The sequence below is a fragment of the Sus scrofa genome, chromosome 6, assembly GCF_000003025.6.
Source record: "Sus scrofa isolate TJ Tabasco breed Duroc chromosome 6, Sscrofa11.1, whole genome shotgun sequence".
Lineage (NCBI taxonomy): Eukaryota > Metazoa > Chordata > Mammalia > Artiodactyla > Suidae > Sus > Sus scrofa.
In genome coordinates this window covers 32,595,269-32,610,847 of record NC_010448.4, presented here as the reverse complement: position 1 = coordinate 32,610,847, position 15,579 = coordinate 32,595,269, and the positions used below count along the sequence as shown (strand labels likewise).

Genomic DNA, 15,579 nt, shown 5'->3' with positions numbered 1-15,579 from the left:
CAATTGCCCCCTTGTAGCTGTGATTAAGCATCATTCTCAGACTGTTTGAACACTGATACCTGTCAACTAATACGTCTTATGAAAAGCTTCAATTTAGACATAAATTTTTCTACAGCAAGAAATCTATAAATTTATAATTAGAATCTCTTGCTGTTCAATATTTGTACATAATACAGAGTACGAGAAGATTATGAAATATTGAAAGCTGAATTCATTATTCATAGCCCACAACATACAGTAAATATTCTTTGAAATACAACAACTTTGAGGAATCCATATTCCATTATTTTCCGAATGTCTTGCACACAGTAGCTATGGATACCACCACTCACACCCTCGTTTTTTTTTTTTTTTTTCCAGATTAGGATTCTGGTCAGGGTTGACACTTGCTGTTTTTAATTTTCATTTTATCATAAGCAGTTTAAGACTGTTGCCAGTGGTAATTTGCAATTTTTATCAAGACCTCTTCATTATAGCTTCTGACAGGACAGATGCTGTAATTAATCATGCAAGACAACTGGGGATAGTGGTCATACTGTTCTCAAAGAGGAGCCACTACAGAGCAAGAAAAGGGGGGAAGAAATGGGCACCGAAATCATTATTGGGGCTTAAGATCAGCATCAGCCCTCCATTTGAAGAGCAGTAACAACACAATGCCCGCTCATTTTAGCCCCCAAGAGAAGACGATGGCTTTTTCCTCTCTACTTACCTTGCCCTCCTTGCATCTTCACGAAATGATAATGATAAAAACATTTCTAATGGTTTCTTTGTTACAGGCCCTGCTTTGAGGCCACGCCGTCTCCATCCTGAGCTACGCATCTCTTACCGCCAATTGAAAACGGAGGAAGCAGCTCGGGCTTCAACAGAAGCAGGTATGGGACCTCTTTCCCCATCTTCTACACAGTCAAGGAACCGGAAGTGAAATTTGACATAGCCATTTTATTTGAAAAGTGAACAGTTTCCTGGTTGTTGCATCAAAATACAGTCCACAGGTTTTACTGAAATGTGTTTATTCTATAGCAAGATAAAAGCATTTTTGTTTTAGTTAAGCAAAATACAAACAACTTAATTGCTGCTATCGTAACTCATAAAAAAGTATAAAACAGCATAAAAACACAATAAGCAACGTAGCAATGAATGGTTTATGTCACCAGTGTTTACGTTAAAGCCTCGTTTATGAAAACTTTACAACACATGATAGGAAAACTTACAACTTTGAAAGAAAATATTTACATTGATTATTCAGATGTGGTGTGCCTTTTAAATATTCTACCGGTATTACATCTTAATAAAAACTCTTGCTTTTTTTTTTAAATCTTAACTTTTGTAATAACTGTTTTCATTTAAGTGCATTTCCCTTTTAAAAATACAGTGTTTTTAATTTTCGAAACTTGTCACTCAAAACACAGAATATAATATTCACATTCTTTTCTCCTAATTGGAATGAGTATAATGGGCTAACAGCGGTCGTAGATATTGTTACAACATATACTGTGGTTTGGTTTGGAGAAGTCATGGGTAAAAAGTGAAAACGAGTCAATAATTGAATCTAATCACTTGCATTTTTTTTTTTCTGGAGAGATTTAAGGAAAAAAATAAGAGCTTTGGCAAAAGTCTGTGATTTACATTATTTTTTTCATGACAAAAAAAATGCCATCAACGATTGACGTCATACAAATGTTTGTATGAAACTGGATCTTCCTATTTCAGGTAGTTATGACTGTGCTTTTTTATTTTTAGGGCTTCGGAAGTTCCAATCGCCTTGAAGTGTAGTTTCTTCACTTCGGGGAGAAATAAGGCCATTTGCTATGACTCAGAGAGGCCAGTTTATTATAGTCATCGGTATGTCCCAGGGTTCATTAAACGGTTTGATTCACATATTGTAGGTAGAGCCTGAATAAATAAAAAAGGCATCACATAAAAGAGCACAGCTTTTCTTGTTTAAAAACAAAGTGGTTTAGAGTCAGCTAGAAGATGATTTTCAGCTACACTGTAGTTCTTATTGCCTATCTAATAGACACTTGAGAGGACCGTGGGATCTGTTACACATTTCTGCATAACCAACACCGACTTACAAGTTGCAGCCACGTACGGGGGTGACCCTCCGATGCTGCTCTCCGCCAGATGCACAAATCTGCCTGCACGTGCGCATCTTCAGAAAATACTGACCTGCGATAATACTTGAGTCTGTGTCTGAGACTGTATCTGCGACTGGTGCTGCTGAGAGGCTGGCTGGGGGCTCCCAATGGTGGGGACTGGGGACGTGATCTGGGAGGTGACGGGGGAGTGCTGCCGAGGAGAAGGCTGGGACTGATGCTGCAGGTGCTGCAGCTGCTGCAGCTGGAGATGCTGCTGCAGCTGCTGCTGCAGCTGCTGTTGGTTGATCTGCTGCTGCAGGTGCTGCTGCTGCTGCAGGTGCTGCTGCATGTGGTGCTGAAAATGCTGCTGCTGCATCTGCTGCTGGATCTGCTGATGCATCTGGTGCTGCTGAAGCTGCTGCTGCTGCATCTGTTGCATCTGTTGCTGCTGCTGTTGCTGCTGCTGTTGCAGTTGCATCTGATGCTGCTGGGTCTGCACTGAAGGGCTCACTTGGGTGGAGGACGCCGAGCCAACCATGGAGCTGATCAGTGGAGCCCCAATGTTCGATGGCATGTTGGCTGCGATGGTGACTGACGTGACAATCTGGTTCATGGGGAGTCTCATGGTTAAGGGTTTGGGAGCGATTGACCTGGGGAGCGATTGCTGGAGAGTCTGAGGCGATGCTGATACTGTTCCGTGTTGAGACAGTGGGGGGTTGAGAAGGAGGGAGGATGTCAGATTGGTGGACGCCAGGGTCTGCTGAACAGAACGAATGGTCTGGGCTTCTGCTGATTCAGCGGCAGCCTGCATTTGGGGGGAGAGGGTTGGAGTGTATTGAATGTACTGAATGTAGAGGGTATTGTCACTGATGACAAACATGGCCTCCATTATTCCTGCTTCTCTGAACCCAAGCACCTTGTCATGTGATTTTGTAGCTCTTCCCAGAGGTGGAGTCAACCCGGCCATCCTCTGAACCTGGGCCTATCTGGCGCCTTTGCTCTGGTCAACAGAATGTGATGGAAGTGAGGCCTCAAATCTGTGTCTCTCTCTCAGAACCTGCCACTGCATGATGACAGACACGCGGCCCAGTTACCCCATTCAAGAGCCAGCTCACTGCCAGCCAGCCAACTGCCATGTATATGTATGAGTCCAGTACCAGCCTGCCCTGCCCCCGGTGCCAACTGCACACTGATAAGCAGGACTCTGTCTGGCCTTGCCCTAGATCTGAAGACCTAGCTAGTTAACTGGCACTCTCTACAATGGGTGCTTATCTTTGTAAATTATTGGGCTTTGGACTGGTTGTTACACAGCACTGTTATAGCAAAAGATAACTGATACATATATTTAAGAGTATATATTTTAATAAAAAAAAAAAAAAGGAACAATTCTTCAGTATTTAAGTCTGAACCCACCATACCACCAAGGACCATTCTGAAAGTATGAGATTTGCTGAGTATAGACTTCCTGAGTTCAAATCTAGCTCTACTACTCAACATCTTTGGGACCTTGGGCAAGTTAACTCACCCATCTGTTCCTCAGTTTCCTTATTTATAAAATGGGCTTTTAAGGTATATACTTTCTGTAGAGGCTGTGAGAAATTAATGAACTCATATTTGTTAAGCATTTAGAAAAGTGCTTGGCCCACAGAAAGCACTTTGTAAATGTTAGCTATTTTGATTAATTAGCAATTACTACTACCAGAAAATGGGTGTTACTAGAAACTCTGAAGTTACTAGAAACTTCAAAGCCTGAATTTGCATGATTATTTATTTATAAGCCGTGCTCACTTGAGTATAAGAAAAACATGACTAAATTCTTTACAGACACTAAACTGAAGTGCTTTACAACTTTAGAAATATTATAGTTTACCAAATATTTTCAAAGATTTCCAGAATTTATCAAAAGAGTCATAAATAAGGGGAGAATGTTCAACACTCATGTGGCTGAATAACCTGTTATAAGACAAACGGTATGGGGCTTAACACAGACAGAAACTGCCTAATATATTTTGTACTATACACACATAATTACCTCCACAAAAATAATTTCACTAATGCAACAGTGATTGGAATGATTCCTCTAAAAGACTATTTTTTCCTCTTATTCTTTATAAAATTAGGGGTGTGGGGAGGGGGGGTAAGGCACGCTGGAGGCATCAAGCTGCCATCCACTCTCTTTCATGATTTTGAATGTTTACTTCTAGGTTGTTATTACTCACATGGATAAAATCTGCTCTTCAAAGAAACCTGAGGAGTGGCCTTACGTGGAGAGTCACTCAAGGTAGGAAAAGCCATGGCTAATGGCTTCTGTTTGAGGCCTTTATCAGTGTCAGTCTCTGTCCACTGGTGGACAGTTCTCTGGTTTTATAGAAAAGCTCGGAGGGTAGGGGCGGGGGGACTGCGTGTCACTGGAGGGTCATGAACATTACTTCTGTATGCTCTAATATTTAAAAAATCACCAAGCCAGTCTTAAGGAAGAAATTCAGGGCAAGTCTATTTATAGACACTTGGCCAATCACAGCATTGTGCCTTTATGATGCCCCTCAGTGGAGAATGGAACAGGTGGATAATTGTGAAGAAGTCCTGGTCACCGGGGACTCCTCCTTTACCGTTTAAGGTAAAGCTTCTATTACTTTTGTTGGTCGGTGTGAAGATTAAAAGTGATAGTAGGATCTCATCTTAAGGAAGGGAGTCCCAGGCTCTGAGTGTAAAGGCATAAGTTAAAGGCATATGTGATGCAGCTCTGTTTACAATTGCTGACATTGAGACTGAAATCTTGGTCCCTGCAGCCCCACTCTTTGGATGAGTTCTTCAGTCCAGAACACAGAGAGCAAACTTAAACTTTCCTTCTATGATGACTCTTATAGTTGAGGACCAAATACCTGTATCCCCAATCCTCATGTCCCTGATTCTTCCAATTATTGAAATATGTTTTGATTTTCAGTCCTTACCATCATGGAGGCCACCATTCCTCTTTAAATTATGGGGACAAAAAAAAAAAAAAAAAAAAGAACCACTTCTTCAGATATGGTCTAACCATCAAGCTGTACAATTAGCTGCTTCCTGTGAGATTACCATATTAGCAGCTATTTCACACTTTGGCTTCAGGTTGAAATTATTCTAAACCTGTACCTTGAGGACTATTTTAGTTGCCTGCAGTGTCTCTTGACATGGGGTGCTCTCAACTGCACTTATCCAATGCAAAAAACCAAAAGCAGAACAACCCCCTGCCCCAACCAAACAATTTAGATTTTTTTTCTTTTTAAAGTCCACCCTGTTTGGTTTTTGGGAGTTCCATTTGGAAACGTTTCTGATTTGGCATTTTTGTATCCAGTGTAAAACTTTTAAGGTATCTCTTCTAAGTCAGTCATAGACCTGAGGAGCCCAGTCCTGGATGCCCCATCCTCAGAATGCCTTTTGAGTTACTGGTTCTTGGCTTAAATCCACGTATGGTCAATTATTCATGCTCTAATGCACAAAGATCAGACCTGCTTCTGGGTAAATGAATGAATAAATGATCCACTCAAGAAGTGCCCACACCATGGCTATTCGTGTCACTCCATCTAAATTCTTAACAGCAACAGCCCACACACATTCAGTGGTTTTCTACCAAAGTGCAAATCTGCCTCAAGCAATTGGTGTTAACTCTCCATGTTCATCTTCCAGAGACTCAGAAAAAGGTTTTGCTATTGACCTGATGAATGTTTTCTCTTTCTAATGAAGTGGGAAGTGTCCTAAGACAGGAGGACCTCCCTTGGTTGGTTCAGAGTGACTCTCAATGGTAGATCTTAATAGAAAGAAGAAATGACTTCGGTAAAGAAGAGAAAAAAGGGGTAAATAAACCCTTTTATTTTTTTATTATTATTATTTTCTTTTCTTTTTTTTTTTTTTTTTTGGTCTTTTTGCCTTTTCTAAGGCCACTCCCGCGGCATATGGAGGTTCCCAGGCCAGGGGTCAAATCGGAGCTGTAGCCGCTGGCCTATACCACAGCCATACCAACGCGGGATCCGAGCCACATCTGCAACCCACACCACAGCTCTCGACAACGCCGGATCCTTAACCCACTGAGCAAGGCCAGGGATCGAACCTGCAACCTCATGGTTCCTAGTCGCATTCGTTAACCACTGAGCCACGACGGGAACTCTAAGGGGGAAACCCTTTTAAAGTGGCTTTGCCAGCAACACCAACCCTGCTCTGAGGTACTCTGAGGCCTGGACAATGACAATGAAAGGGAATCGCTGCTTGATGGAGGAAATACATCAAGAGTAAAAACATCCGTTCAAAGTATCCTCCCCCAGGCCTCTTCAAATTCTAGGAAGGCTAAGGACAAAGTTAATTAAATGTTAGAACATAAAGTAACAGCTCATGCTCCGTTTCGAGCAAGGTAGTAATAATCCAGAGCAACCTTTGCTTTGGAATACGGGTGCATTTTCTAATACATGAGGGTCCGTTGTATACTCAATGTATAATACATGTATACATGTCCTTTTTTAAGCACTTGGAGCATAATTTTACTTTAAATAATCATGAAGTTTATTTATTTATATGGTGTGGAACAGTTTGGTCAAAAATGCAACATCCCCTATTACAATAATGTAACCATTGGAGAATTTATGATCTGATGTCCAAAAATGCCTGACAAACATACTTCTCAGTTTAAATAGAGGACTTTTTCTTTTCTTTTTAAGACCACACCTGTGGCGTATGAAAGTTCCCCAGCTAGGGGCCAAATGAGCAGCTAGCCACAGCTGCCAGCCCATGCCACAGCCACAGCAACACCAGATCCGAGCCGTATTTGAAACCTACACCACAGCTTGGGGCAGCACCAGATCCTTAACCCACTGAGCGAGGCCAGGGATTGAATTCATGTCCTCACAGACACTATGTTGGGTTCTTAACCCACTGAGCCACAATGGGAACTCCTAAATAGAGGATGTTAACACAAATCTCAGTCCTGGATAGGAAGAAAAAAAGGTAAGAGGCTGTTTAAAATTTGTCTAAATAGCATCAAGACACATACATAGAGATCCGTGAATCTTTTGGAAACAATTTGGATTCATCAGCTTAAAGTAACTCTTATTTGTCATGCCATCATCCTGGTGATCTCTAGTGGAAACAAATAAGTTTATGAGTTGCTCAAGATGTCTTTTTTGTTGTTTTAATCAAGTCTAGGAGGAGGTGCATTTATGTTTTCAATGCTCAGGGGCTATTTTCCACATCGTAACTCTCTCAGAGACTGGCGCGCTTACCTTAGAAACGAGGCTGGCCCTGTAGGCAGCGAGAGCTTTCAGGTATTCTTTTTTGGCAGCTTCTGTTTTCCTTTTATATACCTACAAAAAAGACCACAATTAGCACCACTTTTAGCATACACATTCTCTGCCATAAAATAACTGCTGTGCAAATTAGGTCACCACAGAACTCACTTAGAAAGTTGGCCTCCCTGGCTTTGATTTGTAACTGTAACCACACACAGAGATACTAAAACAAAAGGAAACCCTGTCACCCTCACTGGAGCACAACTTTGATGCTTACAGTTGCAAAGGAGAAAAAGATCTCAGGTTGCAGCACAGAGTTCCTGAGAGTGACAGCCGAGCGCCTCGTGCTCAAGCAGTAAATAAGATAACAAGAACGAAATTTGCGGCAAATGGTTTAAATTATAGAAAGTTAACGAGTTTCTCCATCACTGTCTTCTTGCCCTCACACACATTTCTAAACTGTGCCAAATCAGAGGAAGAAAAACTCACAACAGTAGGGAGAGGGTGTGAAGAGAAGAGAAAGCCCTTTCAACCCAGGTTTTCTTCTGGAGGAAAAAAAAAGGTCAGAAATAGTAAAAGATGAAAGATTTCCATTAGTGATGCCAGTGAGTTACATAAATTAATCTCAGCATATTAAACCTGATTTGGGCATCCTTTTCTTAACAGTGGTCTGATGGCTGGCTATTATTCCAAAGTGCAACTATTTTTTTTTTCCCCTCCAGAATTTAAAAATTAGATGCAGGAATTCCCTGGTGGCCTAGCAAGATAAGGATCCAGCGTTGTCACTGCTGTGGCTCGGGTTTGAGCCCTGGCCCGGGAAATTGCATATGTCAAAAAAAAAAAAAAGTTAGATGCAGCATTTTGTTAGCCTTTAGGATTACTGGGGTGGAAAATCAGTCTGCAGCACATAGCATGAGGCTCAGTACAAACAAACAGGCAAATTCAAGGGTTGTACCATCCCAAGGTAAATAACCAGTTAATAGGAATGAACTCATGATTTGTTTAAAAAGAAAAAAGAAAAAGAATGCCAAGGAAAATCAAGGTTTTCCACACTCTTCATTCCTGAAATAATTATTCTGGTTTATTACCAATAAAGGTCTATTCTGAGGACATGCAAAGTTAACTCCTATCTATGGTCTTTGGAGTTTCATGCAAGAAGCCAGCGTAGAACTGAGCCCCAAGGAAGCCATTCTTCTTTCCATTTGTGTGGAGAACTTGCACGGGGAAGACAGGAGGCTAGACCCTAAGGAAGTGTCTCCCACCAGCATGGCTAATTTCTCAATACCTCTCATACTGCCGAGCTTTCAAATGAACTTGGAATAAAATTTCAAATGCCCAATGACAATAATGAGACATGCAGAGGCGGCTTCAAAGTTTGGAAACCCACCAGGATGGCACAAAGGTTCAGAAAGATGATCAAAGAAAAGGCAAGCAGGATGGACCTAATCCCTTTGTAGTGCCCTTTTTGAACAAAACAGGGGAAAAAATTCCACATTATTTAAAATGAAAAGATTATCATCAAAAGTTTATGCTTGCAGGATACTGCCTGGATTTCCTCCAACTCTCTCCTGAATGGGTTCTGAACACGCACCCGTGAGGGAACTGAGAAATCCATATAACTGGAGAGTGGTTTGGATTTACATGTTTGTGTTTTTTAATCCCATGGCTTAGAAGGGCTTTCATGAGAAGCGATTGTGGTGAGTGGATGTATTCACTCAGCAAAGGTGTAAGGAGTATTCTCGCAACGCAAGTGGAACTAGATGTCTGTGATGAATCTTGGCCTCACCTGCTTTTGTTCTTCTCCGAGGCTGTCCCACATGGATGCTACGATTTTTGAGACCTCTCCAAAGGTTGCATTGGGGTTTTGACCTTTAATTGCAGCCTGAGTGTCTCTGAAAAACAGGGCATATGCTGACACGGGCTTCTGTGGCTCATTGGGATCTTTCTTTTTCTTTTTCTTTGGAGTCTTGGGCTTCTTGCCAGAATCTGGAGCAGCTCTTTTCTCTCCAATGGCCTGCAAAGCAGGAAGAAAATTCACTGCATAGAATGTACTTGCAGAGAATGCAGAAAGATTTACCCAGGTCCCCAGTTGTTCTTTTAAGGTTTTGTTAAGCATCATCAACAGATGAATCACCACCCAGATCGGGGGAGGGGTAAATTTGCCGAGAGTGAACTGGACAGCAGAGATTAGCATTTAGAACATTGATTAATGAGACCCAGAAGTATCTTCAATACATTCACAACATATGCTCTAAATAGCAATTATGAGTAATGAAAAACAGAACACTCTGTAACAAGCAGTGCTATATATATATATATATATATAAAATGCAACACATGTACTCATAAACAAAATATTTTACATTTTCAGAGGTTTTAGCAGTAAGCCTAAATAATATTCAGGATGTTGATCCTTTTCAGATATTTTAAATGAGGTCCCTTGCCATAGGCACATACCATATGTATGATCGGTCTGAATTGATTTTTTTCAGGCTTGGTTTTTTATTTTACCAGAATGTTACTTTGCTAATGGTCTCCGGAAACTCAAATGGAAATTAGCTATAATCCCCAAGTCTGCACAATAAGGGAAAGGTCATTTTTATTTCTAAAACAATAAAAACTTTCTAAAGGATAGGATTACAAGAAATGTAAAAATGTCAAAAACTCTTAACTAGAGCTAGAAAGGAAATTGATATTTGTCATACAATTAAACACGTGTAAAAGAGCAGCAACAGTAAGTACTCAAAATCGCCAAGGCTATAAAGAAGACTAATAAGATGTTTGTTATTATATATAGCAAGTAACCCTGCCCACAAGAATACTGGCGTCGAAAAGCTCACACGTGTTCATAATGAACTCCGAAATCAAAACCAGAATGATATGGGTACAGTTCCCCAAATTTATATACCACTGAGCTCCAATATACACCTGCTACCATCATCTAATTTCACTAATCATATACTTATCAGAGAAGCAGGGGAAATGATGTGTCAGCCTTGTTTTATGCCCCCTGGATTATAGTTTGACTACATTGGAGATCATTCTGCAGTTAACTTCATCAAGAACCCTGCTGAAGAGTTTGACAAAATCTGTTTCAAAAGGCAGCCTTAGGCAAGATCAACAGAGATAGATTCCAGTTGCTAACAGATTGGCTTTTAATGGCCTTGAGTCTTGAATCTTAATTCAAATTTTCCAAGACTATCATTACTTTCTAAGGGAGGGTCATTTGGAACTTAATCCAATTACTAGACTCCTTAGGGAGGAAACTGATAAAAAAAAAAACCTTTTCTTTGAGAGTATCTAAACCCTCAAGGTGTTAGGAAGCCAGAAGCCTACTTCTTGCTGGGCCTGCTGTTTGCACTATTTGAGCGATAACCACACCTATGCTTTATACAAATAATTTACAGAAGTCAGTAGATGTTGAGCTAGGTTTCACCTCTCCTCCAAAATGCCATCTTTCATAACTCACACAATTAATTCAATACAATTCTAGAGCTCATAGTCTTGTTTTCTAAATCCTCAGAATGAGTGAGACTTGTTTAATTCTAGTTTATGAATCTAAACTTGCAAGGGAGTCAGATGTCTTTAAGTTGGAGCTTCAACTGGAGCCAAGTTTTCTTTCAATGAAAAATATTACTTTAGCCGCACGAAAAAATATATATACACAGATTTTTCTGATTGAGTCAAATAACTCTATTCTTTTCTTGGAAGGGAATTTGACACTGTTTGCACCAACAATACGCTGACCAATGGCAAGATGAAAGTAATTTCCAGTGCAGATTTTTCCAAATAAGAAGAGTTCAGTTTCATTCCCTGTAAAACAACATTCAAATGTTGACAACCTTTGACGTCTTTCTTGGATACCCATGACTTGCCCTAATCGTCACTGGCTTTTAAGAATAAACCCGAAATGAAGAATCTCACAGCTTAAATAAAAGTTCAGAATTAATTCTCCTAAAAAAACTTTGCATAGTTGAGTCAAAGAGCTGTGAAACATGGAGAAATAGCTTGACCACAAAGACCTAATCAACAATAATGCTAATCTTCCTTTTTTAAGTTAAGTCGCTTAAAAGATAAACTGGATTCCTTGTCTTTACACAAAACCTAGACCCTGGCTTAAAATGGAACAAGCTAGCAGTCCCATGAAAGGTCCTCTTTAGACCTGACACTTTAAGATTGATGGAGAGGTCAGTTTTAAGATCAGTGGGAAGGAGTGAAATGAAAGGAATCCACTTGAAGTGTGTAATGGCCAGTTATAACTCAGCTCTATCTTATAGTTTATTATTTCCCACTTTGCCCCCCTGAAGTCCTGAGAGTGTGAGCAGAGACTGCTCAGCACACGTCCCCACCCTGTGTTCAATAGACCAAACGCTCCTTCTTAGTATCCTTGCACCATTTCTCCTCTTTTCATCTAACCTCCCTCTTTTTTATCATGTGCCATGTTCTTTAGCTCCTCTTCTCCATGTCTTATTTAAACATAAATTATGCTCAAGGTAAATATAAATGATGCTCAAAGTTCTGGCCTTGGCTTGCTCCTTACACACCCTAAGATCCTGATAACTTCTATGTTTCACATCCATTTGCTGCTAATGATCCCCAGATCTATAGTTTCATCTCCAATGGCCTGAGTTCAAGACGCAAGTAGAAGTGTCTCAAAGTCAACCCCTACCTTGTCAAACGCTCATCTTCCTCCGGGGGGGAAAACAAACAAAACACTCCTCTTTTCTTGGACTGATCCTTTCCATTTACTGATATCCACTCAAACTCAAACCCAATGGATCTTTTACTCCTTCAGATTCATGGGCTTACCAAACCTTAATAAATGATTCTTCATCTTGAATATCTCACTAATCTGGTGCCTCCTGTCAGTGCCTCCCTTTGCTAAAATGAAAGGAAATATTTCATCGCAAAATGATCTTTTAATGGTTTCCTTCTCTTTGGTTCCCTCTCTTTGTAACACATTCTCTTTGTAATAGGTATACAGCCCTAGGCATCTTCCTGAAGAGTACGTGTGCTTATGCCATTCCTCTATGCAAATACTTAGCTCTCAACTACCACCAGGGGAAAAGCTACATTTCAGCCACTTGAAGAAAGAACTTCAACTTCTATTTCTTTCCTCCCCATGTCACATGGTTCATAATACCCATAAATGGCCATGTACTTCCATTACTCCCTGTACCAGAATGCTGGCTTCTCTCTCCTGCCTCACAAACTTTTATGTATCCTCTTAGACCTAATTCAAACATCACCTTCTCAATAAAGTCTTCCTCAAATCACTCTCCTAAGCAGAATCGATGACAGTCTCAGCACACCAGATACATCAGTTATACCACTCATTACATCTGGAGCTGGTTTTTTGTTTTGTTTTGTTTTTGTCTTTTGTCTTTTTAGGGCCCCACCCGGGGCATATGGAGGTTCCCAGACTAGGGGTCCAATCAGAGCTGTAGCCGCCGGCCTACATCACAGCCATAGCAACTCAGGATCCGAGCCACATCTGTGACCTGCATCACAGCTCAGAGCAATGCCAGATCCTTAACCCACTGAGCAAGGCCAGGGATCAAACCTGCAACCTCATGGTTCCTAGTTGGATTCATTAACCACTGAGCCATGACAGGAATTCCCTGGAGCTCGTTTTCAACATTGCTGTTCATTCCCAGTGGGAGGTCTCAGGGGCAGTCATTCTTCTATCACCATATCTCGAATCTCATATCATTCTTGGTTCTGGTGATACAAATCTTTGTATCACCAGCACCAAGTAAACCACCAAGCACTGGGTAGATGTATGACACATAATGAATGAATGAGGAATAAGGAATTGTGTGTCTAGAATAGGTAACTTATATGAAACAGGATATTTTTCTAGGCATTCAGAGAAGTCACACCTGCAACTAAATTTCTATTTCAAATTAGGTATATTTGAATAATATATAATTTCCCTGACAAAAGCAAATACGGAAGGAAATTGGCCCTAAGTGATAAACATCACTGAAGATGCAAGACCATCCCATGGGGCAATAGTTCCCCCAACCAACTAGTTAAAATTTGTTCACATGGACATTAACTTAGAACCAGAGCAGTTCAGAATTTCTGGAAAGTCTAATGCAAGCCTTGCCTTTTGCACATTAGGAAAATTAAGCCTACAAGAGTTAAGTGACTTGCTCAATGCCTTACAACTAGTAGAAGCCAGATCTCACAATTTGCAGTTGAATACACTTTGCATAGAAAATAAAAGAGCGAAGGAAAAAAAATTGAGCTCTCATAAACTGAAATGCTACTCCAAATCCTTGAAGAAAAAGAAGGTAATGCCATGCATGCAGTTCAAAGACATGAGCAGGACATGATCCCAAGTTCTCTGGTGAGTTACACAGGAAAGGCAGTTCACTTACTCTGTTGGATTCATCAGCGTCCTCTTCATTGATGGAGCTGGAAGGGGAGGGAGTTGCAGATTTGCTCGCTGGAGGTGAAGGAGAAGTGTGGGGCACACTGGCACCTCCCAGATTCAACCCCAGCTGGGCACTGAGCTGAGACTGGTTGATGGTGGTGAGCTGGGCAGGAGGCATGATTCCAGAGCGAGCAGCATCTGTCATGTGGACGATGGACCTCATGACCAGGGAGGGATCCTGACGGTACTGTGACACTTGTGTGTGGCTCTGATCCTAAAGGGGCAAGAGTGAGAGGGAGACTCTTAGTTTTCCCATACATCAGTGAATTTGCAGGGGTTGGGGAGGAACCAATGGTTGAAAGGGGTCAAAAGGTACCAACTTCTGGGAATCAAATAAATACATCACGAGAATGCAATACACAGCATGACGGCAATGGTATTGCATATTTGAAAGTTGCTGAGAGAAGAGATCTTAAAAGTCCGCATCACAGGACAAGAATGTTACCTAGACTTACTATGGTGATAATTTCATCATAAATACAAATATCAAATCATTACGTTGTACACCCGAAACTAATATATGTAGTGTGTTCCTCGATTTAAAAACTCACTGAACTTATAATGTCCACTATTCCTTAGATAGATCTGACTTGTTGCAATTTTGATAGATCTGACTTTCCCCAGGATAACGGTTTCTATTAATTTATTACCTAGAAGGACTCCTGCCAGAAAGTTGAAAGGTCAAAAGCACAAACCCCAAATTACCCAGCCTAGTCTACTACACCCTAGGACTATCGCTGGATGACTTAACTAAATGATAAAGATTATTAGCAAAAGGAAGCTAAAAGTCCACCTCCTGCTTCTTACTGAGGCAACTAATGACAAAGAAAGTGTTGAAGCAGAGGTCCAGCCATTTCAGGCCCACCAGTTGGTGTGCAGTCCTTCTCATACCCAGTTCTGTTCCATTACCCTTTTCCCAGCTCTCCAAGAGGAGAGAATCAGTTCTCTCTTTTATCCTCCCAGGAATGCATATGACATGTAGAGAGGATGGGCTGGAGATGCACAGAGCAAACATCTGTTTGCTTCAGGTCATCTGCTCTGTAAAACCCTCCATGGTTAACCAGAGGGTCGTTCCAATTCTGAATTACACCGTCAATGGCATCTGGAAGTTATTCCATGTCTTTAGGATTGGTAATTTTTTTCATCTTAAACGTACATTGTTTTCTTTGCTTCAACCCACCCTGATTTAATGTACTAACGAATTTTTTTAAATATGTATAAGGAGGAGGCATTCGCTTCTCTGAAGGTTACTGCTGTCACTTCAAAAGTAGCCGTCTCTGTTTTGGGCAGTCATACAAAAGGCTTTAGAATTATTGCTACCTTATTTTTTTCACTCCAAAAAAACCCCACAAAATGAAGACATGCTTTTTTAAATGACTTACTTTAAGACTTATCATTTAAGAGGGAGTCTGTGACTTTATTGAAACCAAATTCTCTTGACTCACAATGACCCAGAATCTAATTTTATACACAAGCCTATGAATTCTTAACTCTTCCTCTTTTGAGTCTTTCTGATAAGGTTTATTTTTGCTCTTTAAAGAAACAAATGAATTATAACTCGGAGTATTTGGTTTCTTGATCTTAAACATTATAATGCCACTAAATAAGAAGCCATGGCTAGCCATAGGAAACTAGATGAATAAATTATGATCGATCATACTACAAAGTATTATGAAGCCTTTTAAAATAATGAATTAAATTGATGGGTATTGACTTAGAGCAGAGTTCCTCAATTTTGGCTCTGATGACATTTTAGACCAAATAATCCTTTATTGGTAGGGGCTGTCCTTTGCCTTGTAGGATG

General features: G+C 40.6%; 1 protein-coding gene and 1 long non-coding RNA gene across 5 annotated transcripts in view; one reads left to right on the top strand and one right to left on the bottom strand.

Annotated features, from left to right (window-relative positions):
- The window catches only part of LOC106509442, a 28,794-nt gene extending 27,922 nt beyond the window's left edge, over nucleotides 1-872 (top strand). The window contains exon 3 of the long non-coding RNA XR_002344602.1: nucleotides 777-872. This is a non-coding gene — a long non-coding RNA (uncharacterized LOC106509442). The remainder of the gene's footprint in view (nucleotides 1-776) is intronic.
- TOX3 (TOX high mobility group box family member 3) overlaps nucleotides 925-15,579 on the bottom strand; it is a 117,238-nt gene continuing 102,583 nt past the window's right edge. For all 4 annotated transcript variants that reach the window (XM_021094181.1, XM_021094180.1, XM_021094179.1 and 1 more), the window contains exons 4-7: nucleotides 13,720-13,989; nucleotides 9,120-9,347; nucleotides 7,328-7,408; nucleotides 925-2,883 (exon numbers count right to left, since the gene is read on the bottom strand). In XM_021094181.1, coding sequence (XP_020949840.1) covers nucleotides 2,155-2,883; nucleotides 7,328-7,408; nucleotides 9,120-9,347; nucleotides 13,720-13,989 — 1,308 coding nt within the window. In that variant the 3' untranslated portion in view covers nucleotides 925-2,154. The remainder of the gene's footprint in view (nucleotides 2,884-7,327; nucleotides 7,409-9,119; nucleotides 9,348-13,719; nucleotides 13,990-15,579) is intronic.